The sequence below is a fragment of the Dermacentor variabilis genome, chromosome 6, assembly GCF_050947875.1.
Source record: "Dermacentor variabilis isolate Ectoservices chromosome 6, ASM5094787v1, whole genome shotgun sequence".
In the NCBI taxonomy this organism is placed as follows: Eukaryota; Metazoa; Arthropoda; class Arachnida; order Ixodida; family Ixodidae; genus Dermacentor; species Dermacentor variabilis.
The window spans coordinates 196936167-196956058 of NC_134573.1; the positions used below are offsets into that span (position 1 = coordinate 196936167).

The 19892-nt window shown below is 46.7% G+C and overlaps 1 protein-coding gene across 3 annotated transcripts in view; it reads left to right on the forward strand.

Moving 5' to 3' along the window:
• Positions 1 to 19892, forward strand: part of Kat60 (katanin p60) — a 157953-nt gene that overhangs the window by 101395 nt on the left and 36666 nt on the right. For all 3 annotated transcript variants that reach the window (XM_075697279.1, XM_075697278.1, XM_075697280.1), the window contains exons 6-8: positions 480 to 638; positions 12855 to 12981; positions 13041 to 13166. In XM_075697279.1, the coding sequence (XP_075553394.1) occupies positions 480 to 638; positions 12855 to 12981; positions 13041 to 13166 (412 nt within the window). The remainder of the gene's footprint in view (positions 1 to 479; positions 639 to 12854; positions 12982 to 13040; positions 13167 to 19892) is intronic.

Below are 19892 nucleotides of genomic sequence, written 5' to 3' on the forward strand. Positions count from 1 at the left end.
TCACCTGTCATTGTTCAACCTTGCTTCGTTGCTGTGCTTGTCAGTACCGACATTAAAGGTGGATCTTTGAAGCCACTTGGTGAATCTGAGCAACAAAATCCATTAATGCTTCAGACACAAACCATCCTCCCCCTGCTGCTGCGCCTTGAATATACAGGACAGCACTTCTGCCACCGGGGATTGTGCTGTGACACTCGACAACCAAGTTAACAGTCACTTGACTAAGGGCAACAATACATCTCTGTCCCCATGTGCTTGCCTCCATCTTGCATGGTAAATTTCTGCATACTTAACTTCCGTATAATAATAGGATTGCATCACCCAATCTGCTTATGTTCTTTTCTGTTTGCCTCTTGTATCTGCACTGCAATCACCTTAAGTAATGCTTTTAATGTACACTGGCAGTTTGATTCGTGGAGAGCTTGTGCTGATGACCACAGGATGTGCTGATGACCAACAGGGTGTGCTGATGACCGCAGGGTGTGCTGATGGTGGGGCCACCAGGCACTGGCAAGACCATGCTGGCCAAGGCAGTAGCCACAGAGTGCAGCACAACCTTCTTCAACGTTTCCTCATCAACGCTCACTTCCAAGTACCGGGGGGAAAGTGAGAAGCTGGTGCGCCTGCTCTTTGAGATGGTGAGCTCTGCATAGGCTGGGTCAATAGTGGCCTACATTTGAGCATGCTACCATGCCAATGTTGCACCATCATTGGTATATGAACTGCCACCACATTTGTAGCGTTGGTCCAACTTTATGTGCTGTCTAGGACAGTTCTTTTTTCGGAAAGCAAATGATAATGATAGTTAAGTGATTATGATGCCCTGTTGAGCAGGTGCTGATGCCTTTTAAAGTGCACATGCATTGCACTAGACTGATCAGGACCATTTTTTCATCAGCCAGTGGTTGCTGCTGAAATTAAAGGCACCAAGCAACTCTGATTAAACTACAGCCAGATTATTATTGGATTGTTTGTATTGCAGACATAATTATTTAGTAATTAACAAATGTAGTAGGATGTTGCTGATGTCTTATTGACATTAAAGGGCCTGTCACCAGGCCACATAGCAAATTTTGGTTGCCCACTGAAGTTGTTAAGTGCCCACTAAGGAGTCTTCTGCCACAAGAATTTTTCATGTTGGCTCTTTAATAGCAGAAATATAAAAGTGCTGTGAGCCCATAATTTTATGGAAAGATGGAATGACGTTTCGGCTCCCCCACGGGAGCCTTGTTCACTATAATAGCTAATTGTGGCTAATAGCTTACTGCATCATTGTTGGCACGGACATGCACGAATTTTAATTCATACTTTGAACAATAGAACAACCGCATTAGAAGTACCAGCGGCAGCTGCCTCATCCGTATTTCCTCACATCAACATTGTTTTAAATTTCAGCTGTAAACACCATGCACATATACAATATATTTAAATATATACACAGGACAAATTTTATTATATTTTTTTAAAGAAAAGGAGGCAGCCAACTAAAAATTATTTCTAAAGGTATGGATAGCCTATGCTTAGGAAATGAATATGTTGCTGTATGTTCCTCTCGTTTCAAATTGCTTTGCGTGCTTTTTTGACCATGAAAGAAACCAGTGACCCCTTCAGCAGAGCCTTTTATCAATGGCGTGTGAAATGCATGTGAATGTTGTGTGTCTCAGTATTGCTTCTCTTTCCATTAAGCAGTGCCAACGACTCATGAAAAAAAAAAATCTCTTCTCATAATTTACAATATTTATTAGGAATGGAAACATCGTCACTTGCATGCAGAGGTCATAAATATATACAGAATGTCCCAGTTAACTATCATGCACTAAATTTTAAAAAACAGCAACTGCGTTATTCAAAGAAAACCTAGTGCATGTTGTTTCTGGTACAGTAGAGTACCTGCCAGTAATGTTATTAATTACTGAGATTTGTTTAGGTAATTGTAATTAATGCAAGACATAATATCCTAATTATCAAAGTGTCAGTGAGGCGTGTGTAGGCACAGCCAAGGGACATCTAATTGTGGCATTTTCAGCGACATACTAATTACATACTAATTATTTCTGACGATAGATAAACCCCGCGAAATATGAAAGATGCCACGTGACTGTGCTCCCGCCTGCATCTTAATGCAGTGCCCTCGAACAAGCTCCCTTCAAGTTAGCCAGAACGAAATAAAGGAAATAAAAAAATAAAACATCGTGATTGAGCTAGTGCCTTATCTGCCGTGCCTCACCCAAAGTAACACGTCGCGTTTAGTGTTAGTTGGAAACAAGCTGTGATAGCTGTTGTCTAAGCGTATATAAAGTAAACTGATATTTCGTTTTTTGTTTGTTTTTTTTTTTTTGTTTTTTTGTCACAAGAGCGAATTCACAAAGTCAGTGCAAATGTTTAAAGATGTGTTTTGTTTTGTCCCAGTCGCTATGTCCTTCTCCAATGAGCAGAAGGTAAAAATTATCCTTTCCTTGGGAGCTGCAAATGACAAGAGGAAGGCCGCAACTATATATATCAGTTATGGGAGGTGTGGTGGTGTACCAAACACGTCTACTAGCACCATAAATTATGAAAACTTGAAACAAGCCAGCAGCATCATGCAACAGCGCCCTAGGACTTTATCTTTGATTCCTAGCCTACGCACAGAGGTTCTAGCATTTATGGTCTCAAACCGCCATGCTAGCGTGTGGGACGTGGCCGCCCAGGTACCAATTTCCAAGTCATCAGTTTGGAGGATTCTAAACCACGACCTTTCACCCGTTCCACTTTAACCAGCACCAATGCTTGGAAGATAGGGACCTGTAGAATCGTCTAGATTTCTCGAATGTGGTTCTCACAAAAGCGGATGAGTCACCGGTCTTTTTGAGCAATATAGTGTGCACAGATGAAGCCAATTTTCACAGAAACGCCTAGTAAATTTGCATAATGCACACTATTGGGGTGGCTCCAATCCAGACTGGGTAAAGCGCGCTGCGCAGTAGTATCCCAGTGGTTGTTCAGTGTGGGGTGTGGAATAATCAGTCCCATCTTCTTCAATCACACACTGACCAGACAGCATTACATGGACGAAATCCTTGAAGGAGTGGTGGATGAGTTTCTCACCGAAGTCCCGCTTTCACATCTTCCACTTTTGTGGTATCAGCAAGATGGAGCACCAGCACACAGCAGCAGCCGAGCACAAAACTGGCTGGATGCGACTTTTCATGCGCAGTATAGAGTGGAAGGCATGGGCCTGTAAATTGTCCGGCTAGGTTACCTGACCTCTCTTCACTCAATTTCTTTCTTTGGGGTTATGTGAAAGATCGTTTTTACATGATAGACATGGATGTCAGATTAGCTCAAGACAAGTATAACAGATGTCTGCCATAGGATTTGACCGTTGGTCATCAAGAATGCCATTGAATATGTGATAAAGCAGACTCTGTACTGCGTAGCTGCAGAAAGACACCTCTTCAAACACGTCCTCTAGGTAGCAGCTGGTGTTCCATGGCGCTTACGAATTCATAGGTAATAAGAGCATACTGAAATTTGATGTATTTTTTTGTTTGTATTTTGTGCAGGTGTCCCGGTTGCCAATTTGGCTCATTTAGAAGTGGTTACAGTAGAACCCCGCTGTTACGTTCCTCACTGCTGCGTTTTCCCGGCTGCTACGTCGTTTTCATCCGGTCCCGGCATAGCTTCCATAGGATCCAGTGTATAAGGAACCCCGCTGTTACGTCGTAGCTGTGAAAACGTTCCCGCATGATACGTCGCAACTTAGCCCCCCGAACCCGCCTGGGCTAAAGTAGGCAACGCGCTCCAACCGCCATTTTGGCTTTTGACGAGTTTTGGCCGGGCTTGGCTATGGAACTGGCTGCAAGAAGCCGCACGCCAGTTCGAGAGGCCGCCATCGAATTGGCGTGCGGCTTCTTGCAGCCAGCTCCATAGCCAAGCCCGGCCAAAACTCGCCAAAAGCCAAAATGGCGGTCACATACGACGGGATGTTGTTGTCGGGACGTCAGAGTGTCAGAGCATCGCCGAGATCGTTGGGATCTCGGTCGCGAGTGAAGTCGCAGACTGCGATGCACGAGCCGCATGATGCCGGGGAGTTGCCAAATCGTAGCTTTCGAAAAGCCGTTGCGGCTCTGGACCTCCTCCGCAGGTACGTCGCACCTCACAGCGACGCTGACAGCAATGCGGCCTTCCAGGCTATTGAGAAACGTGTGGTGATTTCTAGCGAGCGAAAGAAACGGCAAGCCACAATTCTGGACTTTTTTTTAGGTCCTAAGCGCACTCTGTGGAAATAAATTGTCTATAGTTGAAGCTGCACTTTTTTTCATTCATTTTCGAAGCTTTCCTCACTGTTGCGTTTTCCCGGCTGTTACGTTTTTTTTCCCCGGTCCGGTGAAAAACGTATGAACGGGGTTCCACTGTATTTACTTTCTTGAAAGCATCCGTTTTGCCTTTTCTCAACACGTGGGTCACTTCCCGGTCTGTTTATTTCGCTTTTATTTTATGCCATGAACCTGTTCTTGCAGCAGGCATACACTCTCATGAAAACTAAAACTGTCACTTGAATTTGGCTTTCGTCCGAAGCAAGTTTCTGGAGCGAAATATAGCTGCGCGCACGCTCTGTTGATGCTGTGCAAGCAAAGCTGGGATTTTGAAATATTCTATGCCTATTACATTGCTTTTTACATTTCATGCACGGTCAGAGTGGCGCTTCGGCCGCGTTATCAAGGAGCTTTTGTTATCAATGTGATCAGTCAGCCTTGAGAGATGGATAATAAGTGTGACATTGAGAGGAAAGAATAGCTGCAAAGTCGTGAAACCTGCTGTTGGGTCTCTTTCCGTACCAATATCAAGGTGATACGCTATCTCTTCAGGTTTGCGACAGGCAATGCAGTTGCTTTCAGTCAGCTTATTTGAGGGCACTGCTTTATGATGAGAGCACACTGATGTGGTATTTTTCATATTTCGTGAGGTTTGTTTGCCAGTCGGAAGAAATTGCACGCAATTAGTACATCATTGAAAACACAGCAGTTAGATGTCATTTGGGAGTGCCTGGGGTTGCCTACAAGTTCCTCATCGACGCTTTGATAATTAGGATGGTACTTCTCGAATTACATAATTAATTGCAATTGTCTAATTAAATTTCAGGAACGATAGAATTACTGACGGCTACTTCACTGTACTGGAAACAATATGCACTAGGTTTTCCTCGAGTAACGCAACTGCTTTTTTTTTAGTCTTGTTTGGATAACCTGTATAATTCCCTCAGTAACCGAAATGAGGCCAAGCCGGATTCACTCGAAATCAATCAACAGCAGTCACGTGCTGGAGCACTTATACTCGAACTCAGAAAAAGAAAAAGGCAGAAAGAGGTTGCAGTTTTGCTGGAAAAGCGAAGCAGTATTAGTGATAGCGAAGTATACGACAATTACGCGAAGGTAGATTACACGATAGAGAGATGCCAGGAGCTGGGTGGTGGGAAAGGACTTGGGCTGTGAAATTGAACTGTCTCCTACTATGAGGTGTTGTAAATTCTCATATAAGGATGTCACTTCAGTGAACAATTCCTTGAGGTCACACGAAGTTTCTTCAAGTGCAAGATATATATATATATATATATATATATATATATATATATATATATATATATATATATATATTGCCGCCAGGTGTCACGAGCCAGCGCTAAAAAAAAAAAAAAAGAAGTTGGGACTGGAACACGCGCTCAGCAAGAGACGGGCGCTGAAGTAGAAGAGGTAGAAGCTGAGGACGCCGGCTTAAATTATTGCACGCCATCTTGTTCAACCGCCTCCCTCGCCGACGCCGGGTACAACGTCTATTGTCTTTTCGTGACAAAACTGGTGGAGGTGCGGGGTACGGTTTATCCGATGCCACAAACCCCTCCTGGTAGCAGGAGTACCAGCCCTATCCTAGTGGACACCCCTGTTCACCGGGCAAGCAGGAGAATCCGAGGATTGCCTCCGGAGCTTGATCATCTCTCCGCAACAACATCGACGCCCCCACACACCGGTATGGAAGGAACGTCGACGTCCCTACCGACCATTAGGCAAGGTACGGCCACAACGGCAACGCAGTATCTGCTGCAGAATCTCCGAGTGCCGAATGTGTTCCACGGAGATATCTTCGAGGATGTAGAAGACTGGTTGGTCCAGTTTGAGCGCGTTGCCGAGATAAATGAATGGAGCGACGTGGCGAAGTTAAGGAACGTCTACTTCAGCTTGGAGGACGGTGCCCGCACTTGGTACGAGAACCGAGAAGGGGTCATCAAATCGTGGCTTGATTTCCGTCGTGCCTTGCTAGATACCTACACCAATGCTGATCGCCGCGAACGAGCCGAACGGGCGCTCCAATCCCGCATTCATCTGCCGAACGAGAGCGTGACGTCGTACGTCGAGGATATGACGCGCCTCTTCCGTCGGGTGGACCCAACCATGTCCGAGGAAAAGAAGCTGCGCCATCTAATGCGGGGAGTTAAGGAACAGCTATTTGCTGGCCTTGTTCGAAGCCCGCCGAAGACCGTGGCTGAATTCTTAACTGAAGCCACCACGATGGAAAAGATGTTACACCAGCGCTCAACTTTCTATGACAGGCAACTGAACCCAACTTCACCTTCGGACCAGCGCTCAGCTCCGTATGACAGGCACGCGAACGCTGCTTCACTGACGGGCGCGATTGCCTTTGGAAACGTGGACGTTCTCCGAGATCTTATCCGCTCTGTGGTGCGTGATGAGCTTCAACGGCTCACCTGCCCGCCTCAGCCCACGCTAGGTTCCATTTCTGCCCTTGTGAGGAACGAAGTGCAGCAAGCGATCCAGGGTCCCGTTCCTAACAACAATGCGCCGCCTGTGACAGCACAGTTGCAGCGGCCGTCGTATGCGGAAGTTTTGAAGCGAGTCCCTGTCCAAGCTCCGACCCATTTCGACCCCGCCACGTCTTACGCCGCGTCATACGTCCCGCCGCTCCCATCTGTGCAACCAATCCAACGTATGGAGGATCGTCGCCCACCCGAAAGGAAATCTGACGTCTGGCGTACCCCGGACAGAAGGCCTCTGTGCTATCATTGTGGAGAAGCCGGTCACATATACCGCGAGTGCCCATACCGCCGTCTCGGACTGCAAGGTTTTGCCGCGGATTCACCAAGGCCCAGATATGGTGAAAGGCCTAGGGCGATTGAAGAATACTTGACCCAGCAGAGTATGCCACTGTTCCCGCGGCGGCAGTCGCGCTCGCCGTCCCCCAGGCGTTCTTCCCCCGCTCCTAGAAGCCCTCCAATGGCAGCGCAGGGACGATCGCCAAGCCCTCGCCGGGGAAACTAAGAACAGCGACCTTCGGGGGCGAGGCCGCTGATAATCGCCCTTCCGAAGACCTCCCATCGACGCCAGCACGGTCTATTCAGCACGATTCAACGACGACAGCAGCCGAACTCAGCGACAGACTCTCGCTCGACATACCTGTTGTGCTCGACGGCCGCCACGTTAGTGCTTTATTGGACACGGGGGCTGACTACTCAATCTTGTGCGGAAAACTAGCGACGGAACTTAGAAAAGTTATCACGCCTTGGTCTGGAGCGCAAATTCGTACTGCTGGCGGACATGTCGTCACACCGTTGGGCATGTGCACGGTCAGAGTTCAAATTCGTGGGTCCACGTTTCCTGCCAGCTGCCTTATACTCCGCGATTGTTCTCGGGACCTTATCTTGGGCGTCGACTTTCTGCGAGAGTATGGTGCCATTATAGACCTCCGGGAGCGCACAGTGACTTTTTCGACAGAAAGAGCAGCGAACAACCGCGACAATTGCCGACGTAACGCGCTTCGAGTTTACGCCGACAGTGTAACTGTACCACCACGCGCAAGTGTCATGGTAATGGTCGTATGCGATGATCTGCGTGACGGCGAAGCTGTTGCAGAGGGCAATTCCTCCCTTATGCTGACACACGGTGTATGTGCAGCCCGCAGTCTGATTATGCTTCGAGGTGGACTTTCGGCGCTCCTCGTGACGAATTTCAGCCAGGAACATCGGCACCTATTTCGTCGTACTACTATTGCTTTCGCTGAGCCCATAGCAGACGTTGCTGAATGCTGTGCGTCTGTGACGAAGGAGAACCCAGCTCAGACACTCAGCAATATCGACATCAATTCAGACCTTTCGGAGGAAAAGCAGAAAGCGCTGCGTGAGTTGCTCCTTCGGTTCAAGGAGTGCTTCGCATCTTCTTCTAAGGTACGCCAGACGTCCATCACGAGACACCGAATAATCACGTATGACGATGCTCGTCCCATACGACAACTACCTTATCGCGTATCGGCGAAAGAGCGCAACGTGATTAATGCACAAGTGAAAGAAATGCTTGACGATGACGTCATACAACCATCCCAAAGCCCTTGGTCATCGCCGGTGGTCCTCGTCAAAAAGAAAGACGGAACGCTTAGGTTCTGCGTTGACTATAGAAAGTTGAACAACGTCACAAAAAAAAGACGTTTATCCGCTTCCACGGATCGATGATTCGTTAGATCGACTCCGGCGAACCAGGTATTTTTCATCCATAGATCTGAAGAGCGGATATTGGCAAATCGAAGTTGACGAACGAGATCGCAAAAAAACTGCCTTTGTTACCCCAGATGGACTGTACGAATTTAAAGTACTTCCATTTGGCCTGTGTTCTGCACCGGCCACATTCCAGCGAATGATGGACACTGTTCTGACGGGTCTGAAGTGGCACTGCTGTTTAGTATACTTAGATGACGTCGTCGTGTTTGCGGCGACCTTCGATGAACATCTGAAGCGTTTAGAGGCGGTACTCGAGGCGCTCCGCTCCGCTAATCTCACACTAAAGCCAGAAAAGTGTCACTTCGGTTACGAAGAGCTGAAGTTCCTCGGGCATGTCGTGAACGCCGACGGCGTCCAGCCTGACCCAGACAAAACATCTGCTGTTGCTGCTTTTCCGACTCCTCGTGACAAGAAAGCAGTACGCCGCTTTCTCGGTCTGTGTGCGTACTATCGTCGCTTCATCGCCAATTTCTCGCGCATCGCTGAACCACTCATACGCCTCACGCGAGAAGACACACCCTTTGTTTGGGCGGATGAGCAGGACGCAGCTTTCACCGAGTTACGGCAACGCCTGCAGGAATCACCTGTCCTCGCTCACTTTGACGAGGACGCTGACACCGAGGTGCATACCGATGCCAGCAACATCGGTCTTGGCGCTGTACTCGTTCAACACCAGGAAGGCGTCGAGCGAGTCATCGCTTACGCCAGTCGCACCCTTTCACGCGCCGAAATCAACTACTCCACCTCCGAGAAAGAGTGTCTAGCGGTTGTGTGGGCCATCATGAAATTTCGGCCTTATCTCTACGGTCGCCCTTTCAAGGTGGTGACAGACCACCATTCCCTGTGTTGGTTAGCCAACTTACGAGACCCGTCCGGGCGACTTGCTCGATGGAGTCTCCGTCTGCAGGAGTTCGATGTTACCATCGTCTACAAATCGGGCCGAAAACACGAAGATGCCGACACGTTGTCGCGCGCTCCCGTCAAAACTTGCGATCAGGACATGGACGAAGACGGCGCATTCCTTGGGGCCCTCACCGCATCAGACTTGATCATACGGCAGCGCGAGGACGCCGAAATACGCCCTCTCATCGATCATCTAGAAGGCAAGAATGCTACAATCCCACGACATATGTCTCGCAGTCTCTCGACCTTCTGCCTCCGACAGGGCGTCCTCTACAAGAAAAACTCGAGTGCCACCGACAAAGAGTATCTATTGGTAATACCTGCCGCCCTTCGTGATGACATTCTCCTAGCCTGCCATGATGAGCCCACGTCTGGACACTTGGGATTTTCACGCACTCTTGCACGAGTACGCCAGACGTACTACTGGCCCAGACTTTCTACCACGGTGAAGCGTTACGTGCAAAGCTGCCGGGAGTGTCAACGCAGGAAGTCGCCGTCTTTGAAGCCCGGGGGGTTACTCCAACCCATCGCACCACCTAGCGCGCCATTTGATCAAATCGGCATGGATCTTCTGGGACCCTTTCCCTTGTCAGCCAGCGGAAACAAGTGGATTATAGTCGCCACGGACTATCTAACACGCTACGCCGAGACGAAAGCTGTACAACGTGCCACGGCCTACGAAGTTGCCCAGTTCTTTATCGAGCACATAGTCCTCAGACATGGTGCCCCCTCACATGTCATCACCGACAGAGGCACTGCCTTTACAGCCCAACTTATAGAGGACATATTCGAGCTGAGCTGCACGCAGCATCGCAAGGCGACTGCCTATCATCCGCAGACCAACGGACTGATGGAACGGCTAAACAAAACCATAGCTGACATGCTTTCTATGTATGTGGACGTCCAGCATAAAACATGGGATCAAGTCCTGCCGTACGTTACATTCGCGTACAACACCGCCATTCAGGAAACCACACGCTTCACACCGTTCCGTCTTGTCTACGGGCGCGAGGTCCAGACCACGCTAGACGCTATGCTCCCGCACGACACCGACGCATCACTTACTGCCGACGCCGAGCAGCTTACTCAACACGCAGAGGAAGCTCGCCAACTCGCGCGCATACACATCGCGAAGCAACAGAGTACAGACGCCCGACGCTACAACCTTCGACATCGGCACGTCGAGTACCAGCCAGGTGACCAAGTCTGGGTGTGGACTCCAGTCCGTCGCCAGGGGTTGTCTGAGAAGCTCCTTAGTAGATACTTTGGACCCTACAAAGTGATACGCCGCGTTAGTGAAGTGAACTATGAAGTCATTCCCGACGGTGCCGCGTCGCCTCGGCGTCGACAGCACCGCTCAGAGATAGTGCATGTTATTCGCCTCAAGCCGTATTTCGCGCGTTAAGGCGACGCCAATCCGATATCATACGAATTCCACACTTCCTCCTTCTAGTTTAGTAAGCATCGGGTCGATGCCTTTCTTTTGGCGGGGGAGTAATGCCGCCAGGTGTCACGAGCCAGCGCTAAAAAAAAAAAAAAAGAAGAAGTTGGGACTGGAACACGCACTCAGCAAGAGACGGGCGCTGAAGTAGAAGAGGTAGAAGCTGAGGACGCCGGCTTAAATTATTGCACGCCATCTTGTTCAACCGCCTCCCTCGCCGACGCCGGGTACAACGTCTATTGTCTTTTCGTGACAATATATATATATATAGACACACACACACACAGACACACACAGTTGAAACCCGCGATAACGAAATCCAGCAACAACAAAATTCTCGCGACAATGAAACATTTTCGTATCCCCGGCAAACGTCCGTAAGATTCAATGCATTTCGTACCTCTCGGCAATGAAATATCACTGTACTGCAATCCCGCATCAGTGAAATTTGCTGAAACGTAACTCCGCATATTACCTACTCGCGTAAAGCTAGCAGGCTCCAAGATGTGATCAAATGCGATTGTTTTGCACTAAAATTGCGTGAAACACCACCACATTACACTTGTGTGGGCGCCGCAAAAACACCGAAGTGGCACAAGCGATCAGTGCACTGAAAACACGTCATGGCCGCCATCTTGTTTGTTGATAACCCGTTTAGAGAGGCACGCAAGTTGCTACCGACATGTGACGGTGGTTTTTGCACACCTATTAGGCGAGATCGTAGATAATTGTTCGAAACGCACATTCAATTTGCGTTCCCCGCAGCTGACAGCGAAACCTAGGCTAATCGCCTAAGGTGAAACTGATCGCAAACTGAATGCGTGTTTCGAACAACAATCGCTGATCGTGGCAGTGCACTGCGTAATGTGCGTCTCAGTGAGAAAAATGCAGCAAAAACTAGGAAATCCAGGTCCCACCAACACGGAATTGTTTATGGTGCTTGAGATGGCGGTCACAGCATATGGAGCGTCACGCATCAGGGCCATGATTGAGCGATTGTCCAGGAATACGCATCCCTTGCTTCAAGAACGCTGGTTTTGGTGCCACTCGACAGGCATCATGTGCGGATTCGGCGCTGGATGTAGATTTGCATGAAAGGGCCGCCATCTCGATCGTTTACCTTCTAGTACACGAGTTGCGATCACTTTTGCGCTCGGCACCGGACACGTCGGCGCATACAGGCAGCAGCGTGCACTGGAGAAATGCTGCTGCATGCGCTGTTGCTCTGCGTTCGGTGCTGAGTTATGCAAAATCTCGCAAAATTGATTGCATCTCCAAAAGCAATTGACCGAGAATACTGCGCTATGGCAGTACTGCCACTGCTGGTCGATTAATGCGGCGCACTTTGTGCTGTCGGCAATGCGGTTCTATATCCTTGAGCAATGCAAAGTGGGCTAACGGAATATTGACAGCAAAGTTTTGTTCTGCGATGCATTACCTATCTGTGCTGTCTCTTTTGGCAACAATGAAATTCTCGCGAAAGCAATTTTTTTCATGTTCCCCACCGATTTCGTTATTGCGAGGTTCAACTGTATATAGGATTAAGAAAGCTGGTCGAAAACATCCACCGTACTTGTTTTCATGAACTTGACTTGAATTTTTTGGTGAAGCCCATACACAAGAAAATAGTGAATGAATTTGTATCTGCTTTGAAGAATCAACATGCATGTCATTGTGTATGGCCAATGTTCTGGCAAAGTAATATGTTTGTGGAGGAATTACTGCCCTTGTAAAAATCCCTTAACAAGTGCTCGAGGGCGTTATGTGCAAGCAATGTTTCAAGTGGGCCTCTCGGACCTGGGCAATGTGTGGTTTAGTTACAGGCAACTGAAAGTCTTACTGCAACTGCTCGTAACAAACAGCTTCGCTGAAAATTTCGTTATGATTTTGCAAGGTTGCACAAGTCAGCTGCTATTGAGGGTGCCACCCACTTGCACTGTGAACAGGAGAAAACATTCTGTTTTTCAGGCCCGGTTCCATGCACCAAGTACTATCTTCGTTGATGAAATTGATTCCCTGTGTTCACGAAGAGGCTCTGACTCAGAGCATGAGGCCAGCCGGCGTGTAAAATCAGAGCTGCTTATCCAGATGGATGGTAGGTTTCAGTGTACTCCATGCCTTGTGTTGAGTGCCAGCGACACTTATGTGATGCAGGCATCACCAACAACGAGGACCCTGCCAAGGTGGTGATGGTTTTGGCGGCCACCAACTTTCCCTGGGACATTGATGAGGCACTGCGCAGGAGGCTCGAGAAGCGCATCTACATTCCCCTTCCCAACAGTGTGAGGACTCTCCTGTACTTTCCCAGAAATAGGTGCCCTAGTGCTGCATGACATGACTGCTGGGCTAGTTGGTAATGTACCATCATGGTACTGCATCTTCATCACTTCTATCCATTGTGCATGCCGTACTGTGCATCATTCATTGAACATCCTCAAATCTCCTCAGAACATTCAGTAATAAAAGCCCAAGTGTAATTGTTTTGCACATCAGTCGCACATCCCGATTCGTTATTTGGTTAGAAGAAAAAAAAGTTACTAAATCAGGGGTTCTCAAACTGGATTCCATTTTAGGGTTTTGCGAGTGTCTAAAATGACGCCAACCCCATTTGACCATCGTATTAATTTCAACACTTAGTCGATTTAGCAAAAGAACTCTGCATTTAATTTTCAATTTAACGACACCACCACATACCACATCAGTGCATCAGTAGTCTTTGCGGCATAAATCAACGCAGCACCAGCAAGCAAGTCTTCTCGCTGTGCAGTTCGCATGCCCATCGTGTCTGCACCGAGTGATTTTTATTCACGCTTAAAAGCACGGTTTTTAACATATGAACAGGAGTCAGCTTGAAAGTTCTCCAACCTGAGAACCAGTTCCAAATTCAGCAGCGTCTGCTTGGTTGACTCTTGTCCCTGATGGTTGGTGATCAGCCATTTAAATGGTGTGATATGACAGAGAGACTGGGCAGGTTCATGCATGACTTGCAGTACAGGCGCATTGGTGTCGTCTTGGCACAGTTTCTATATAGGCTGGTTTTTTTTACACCTTGTGTACATTTTTGCCTTATTCAAACCGAAAAGGCACAAAAAGCATATTGATAAGCATGCGGCACACCACAGTTGCGTGACACAGGTCTCTTTGGACTTGGTGTTTCGATCAGTATATCGGAGACCATTCTACAGGATGAGCGGCTTGAAGTATTTGTGTGCAAAAAGAAAAATGCAGATCCAATGCACATGTTGGAATCTACGTGAAGCTTTACTCAAGCAGTGTGTTTATTGAGGGTAGGTGCTCCTAAGAAATCACTTTTTGTTAATAATAATGCTCATTAAATGGCATTTATGCAGAATACAGTTTAATCTCCCATTTTCAAATATGTTCTTAGCCCCCCCATAGGAGTATGGTTTCTTGTGCAAGGCTTCATACCAAGCCTAGGAGAGTACTATAAAATAGCTTATATTAGTGCTCCTTATAGTTGTGTAACTGGAAATGAGCTCAAAAAGGTATTTTGTTCTTGCTTTATTAAAGGAAAATAATTTTTCATCTCAACTGTCATTATTGAGAACATTGATTATAGTTTCCTAAAATGCACATGGTCAAAGCGGCAACAAATTGCAATAACACATAGGTACTTGCATAATAAACATTGATATACATTTATGTGCATGCAAAATGTGACCGATATTGAGTCACATTGGGTACAAGAATTTTCATGCAGAAGTAGTAAAAATAGTGCCAGATTGAAAAAAAAAATTAAGCTTAGAGTTTCTAAACTTGCTTAATATTATTGCAGGTACAGTCGACTTCTGTTAATTTGACCCTGACGGGATCGATGAAATTGATCGATTTATCCAGCGAGTCGAATTAAACAAGGTGCAGAAGAAAACACCAAAACATACCACTGATTCATTTGGCAGTATTTTCCGAGTTTAGCACAATTCCGGATCAAACGCACACCCATTTTATATGTGTGAATAGTAGAAAATTAGCATAGGAATGGCTTAAAGCTCCTAACCAAAACAAATCTAATGCGCACCCGATTTTTCAGAATAGCAGCAGGTTTTCAAAAGTCAGCTTCGCCGCAATGCAGCCATGATACGCAGTAAAGGGGATGAATGCTGTGAAGGCTGTTTTGGTTTCATATGTGATCATATATGCAGGCAATTTTCGGCCCAACTTTTTTGAAAAACGAGAGAGCGCCTGTTAGAATTAGGTAAGGACCATAATCTGAAATAGTTAGCTACCATTGTTGCTTTTTCATCTCCTTAGGGCGAGCCGAAAATATGCGTTTTCAATGGGAGGTGACGTGTTCCACACATTCATTGTCCCCATGTTCCACTGAGACAGACGGTGCTACTAAAGAGGTTGTTATTGAAATCACCATAGGAGTCAGGCGCATGTATGCGGACGGGTCACATTCGAATTATCCGGCGAATGCCAAATTTAGGATCGAAATAAATCTTTGGCCCCATAGAAATGCATGGGTGCCAGCTGGGGTCTTCGGCAGGCATCGATTTAACCGGAGTCAAAATAACAGAAGTGTGCCATTATCAGTTTGCAAGAAATTTGGACAAAATGCAGACCTGTCTTTCCAGAAGAAGTGTAAACCATTAAAGTTCTTCTGCTGCGTGGGTGATATTGTCAGAGCCCTTGCCTGTTTCCTTCTCTAGCCAGGCTTCCTTGCTGCACTGCAATGACGAGATCTAGCTTCAGTGGTATGTGTTCCAGAGGGTGTTTTGATTCTTCTCTGGTTGCTCAGAGCAATCATGTCCCGAGTTGGGACTCCTGTAGAACCTCCTCAAACCCGTTGTGGCTTTTGTTGAACCACAGTGTGGCTATATAGAAGTGACCATCTCCAGTACAGTAGGTGAACCAAATTTTGTTTTGGCGCACAGCAACCAACTCTTGCTGTTGAGGGACTCGGCCGTATTCTGGTTTTTGCGCTGAATACTGCAAGATCACAGCTTTTCGCTTGTCAGTCTCTCATATGTAGGAAGTGTAGTGTTCGCTCAAGCACTGGGTAAAAAATTAAAGTGAGCCTGTGCTGGCTCAGTTCGGGCTAGTGCTCACCTCTTGTTGCTCCAGGAAAGCTCACCATCTTGACAAAGCCTGTGCTTGTGAGCCTCATCAGTAGAGCATGAATGAAAAGATCAAGCCCCTGCACCTACCATGCTTCAATTAAAATAATTTTACAGCCTCCTTGGCGAAGTAACACCGTGTTTAATTTTGTACACATGAAAATAGAATGTTGAAGCTTAATTTTGCAATCAGAATGTAAAAAATTATTTTCAGAAGAAAAATTCGATTTTTCAACCCGCATCTCCCTGTAAATTCTATGCATGTGCAGCCTCATACAGTGTTTATACAGGGTGTTCATGTAACTTGAGCCAAACATTAAATATATGCTAATGCCGTGTAACTGGACCAAACCAAGGTAATGTTGTTTGCCGTCGCTTGGAGATACCCAGATTATTTTTGCATTCTGCCTAACTACATAATTAGTCTTAAGTAAGTAATTAACTTCTCAATTATTATAATTAGGTGAAAAGTGTAAATGAGAAAATTGTATAGCAATGCGAAAAACACCTGATGCAGCTTCCTGTTGTTGAATATGTGCTACATTAAAGTGTTTCTGAGCATGAAAGAAGCCCGCGAATGCATGCAAAGTGCCTCGAGCGGCCAGTCGCGCTAAATCAAAAAAGTATATGAAAGAATGTTTTCAACATAATACATTATTTCATTAACAGGCCGGTGTGCTTTAGAGACACCTATGAGCCGACATTATATGTTCAGGTTTTATGTAGGGAGTTATATATATATTTTTTTTATTATGTGTCTTGTGGGGAGCGTAGCATAGTGTAGCATAGCGTACGCCTAAGCACACTCCAAAGAAGCAGTCCAGATGCCATGCTCCAGGGTGACAAAAGATGCCCACCTTTATAATGGTACATTGCTTTTATACACATGCATCACATGACAGGAGATCGGATACGGCAGTTGCAGCTGCCGATCGCTGTTGACGTCCCTCGTCAAACACAAACAGGTGATTCCAGCACATCCCCCTTTTCAAACACTTTTAACGTCACGTGCATACACTTCAAAATGGGGATAGGTAGACTGGACACAAGCACCATTTACACAAAGAAAAAGAAAAGCACGGAACAAGATCATTCAAAACATCAGTTGTCAAAACCCGGCCTCATGGGCTTGCAAACTACCAAATCTAGTCACAGTTACAATCTTAGCTTGATAATTGTTACCGTCAGTCTCCGCCCGAGTTAGAGGAACCGAGGATTCGTCAGTTTGGTTGCCTGCACTAGTGACCATTTCGGCCCTACTGGGCTGTTCCTAACTCATAGCTCCCACTATCTATCCGGTCTTTTGGGAGACTGTTGAGCATACCCCTGTTGCGACAGACTTCGATCCCCTTCTTCGTTTGAACACAGTATAAACGCTGCTGTGGTGCTGCCCCGAGCACAGTACCTTTGGTACGGACATCAGTCATCCACACCAGATTGCCAGTTTCCAGCATGGGGAGATTTCTAGACAGTAACGTCGTTTGAAGTGACAGCTTTGCCTCTTCTTGACCTTATGGTCATTGGCCACCGCTTCTTTCAGGCAGCATTGTCCCGGATTGCGATGCATAGGCAAAATTGGAACTCTCATCCTAAGCGTTTTACCCATTAATATCTCCACTAAGCTGATTCCCGGAATGCCAGGTGTTTCTCTATAGGCCAGCAAGACTAAGTAAGGGTCATCTGATTTCAAAAGGAGATGCTTAGTAGTCTGTACCATACGTTCCACTTCCTCGTTTCCCTGGTGGTGCCTCGGACTCGAGGTGACGTGACGGAAACCATATAGTTTGGCAAATTGCTCGAACTCTGCACTCATAAATTGGGGACCATTGTCAGTCACCACACAGTCAGGTAGGCCATGTCTTGCAAAAATGCTTTTCAGTCTGCTTATCACAGTAGCAGACTTAGTTGACGGAAGAATGGCTATCTCGGTGTAGTGTGAAAGATAATCTACTATGATGAGATATTGCTGTCTGTGAATTTGACACAGATTGACCCTGGCTCTCTCCCAAGGAAAAGAGGTTGTTGGCAATGAAATCATCAGTTCATTAAATTCCATCGCATGCATCGCGCAAACATTGCTTCGTTTCACAAAAGACACTATCTCAGTGCTAAGGCCTGGCCACTAGACAGGACCTTTAGCTCCACTGCGGCATCACGAGATGCCTTGGTGGCCGTTATGTAGCTTGCTTAGCACTTCTTTACAAGGAGACTGAGGAATAATTAGCCTCATCCCGTTCAGCAACAACCCATTCACCATAGTAATGCATGCTCGATACTGCCACTATGGCGCGAGATAACAAGGAACATTTTTTCTTCGGCCAACCTGTTTTGCACACTTAGCGCAGGCTTTGACACACCTCATCACTCGTTTACCCCCTCTCTCGCTCTTGTCAGGAAATCATTGCCTGTTTCTAAGCCCAATTAACAAGCTTTCGAGTACGCTATCACCTCAGAGACAGTCAAGCAGCTTTCCAATTTCATGCGACCTAATGAAGAACGTGAGAGAGTGTCCGCATTGGTGAGCAATTTGCCAGGAACATATGCTATGGAAAAATGGTATCATATCAGCCGCAGCCGAAAGTGTTGAATTCTTCGCGGTATTGCATCGATTGCTATGTGACCCAACAACAATATCAAGGGCTTGTGGTCAGTTTTGAAAACAACTTCCAAACCACGTATATACTCATCAAATCTTTCAACTGCCCATGTCAGCGCAAGCGCTTCCTTTTCGATCTGGGAGTACTGTTGCTCAGTTTTGATGAGCGAACGAAAAGCAAATGCAACTGGCGTGTGTTGCCCGTCATTTTGCATTTGAAACAAAAGTGCTCCCAGACCAAAAGACGATGCATCAGCTGAAAGAGTGGTTGGTAGCGAAGCCATACACTGAACTGAACATATGAGTTCTTTGAGTTCTTGGAATGCTTTTTCCTGATTACAGTCCCAGACCCAGTCCCTATCCTTGTGCAAGAGAACGCACATTAGGGCCGTCACCTGGGCTAGATGCGGCAGAAAGTAACCCAAATGATTATGCCTAGGATGCTTCGAAGCTGACTTACGTTTTTGGGTGGCCTCAAATCTTTGATAGCACTGATCTTAGCCGGATCAGGATAAATGCCTTTATTCAGAATATGACCTAAAAAACGTATTTGCTTAACTCCGAATAAGCATTTCTCTTTGTTTAATGTCACATATGCTCTGGCTAGGCATGTGATCAATTTACTTAAGCACTCATCGAGCTGAGCTTTGCTTTCACCAAACAGTAAGATATTGTCCATAACGTTAATGACCCCTGGAAGGCCACACAGTATCTCAGACATTCTTTATTGCAAATATTCTTAAGTGGAGTAATTAGAAAGGGTAGTCTCATGGAACAATATCTACCGAATGGTGTTGAGAACGTGGTTAGCTCTTCCAAGTTTTTACTGAGTTGTACCTGGTGGAAGCCCGAGTTGGCGTCGAGCTTTGAAAACCACTTTGCGCCTGACTGTGAACCAAGAGCCTGATCAACAGTTGGTAATGTAAAACACTCTCGAACTATATGTTTGTTCAACTTGGTGAGGTCTACACAAACTCTCAGGTCTCCTGAAGGCTTCACGACCAGAACTATACTGGCACACCATTCGGTGAAGCCATCCACTTTTCTGATTATGCCCATGCGGGATTATGCCCATCTTCTCTATTTTGCGCTTCAGGGACTCCCTCAGTAGAATTGGTACTCTGCGTGGAGTGCTTATGGCATGCGGGATGCACCGGGTTGCAGCCTAATTGTGTATGTACTGCTTTGGCATTATGCCCAGACTGTGAAACATTCAGAAAACAAGCCTCATACTGCAAGTTTCCCGTTTCAACTGCATCATCAAATTTAATTACACCTCTGGATGTTGTGGATCAAAGATGTGGTAGTAGCAGTAGTCCCTTTTCACCC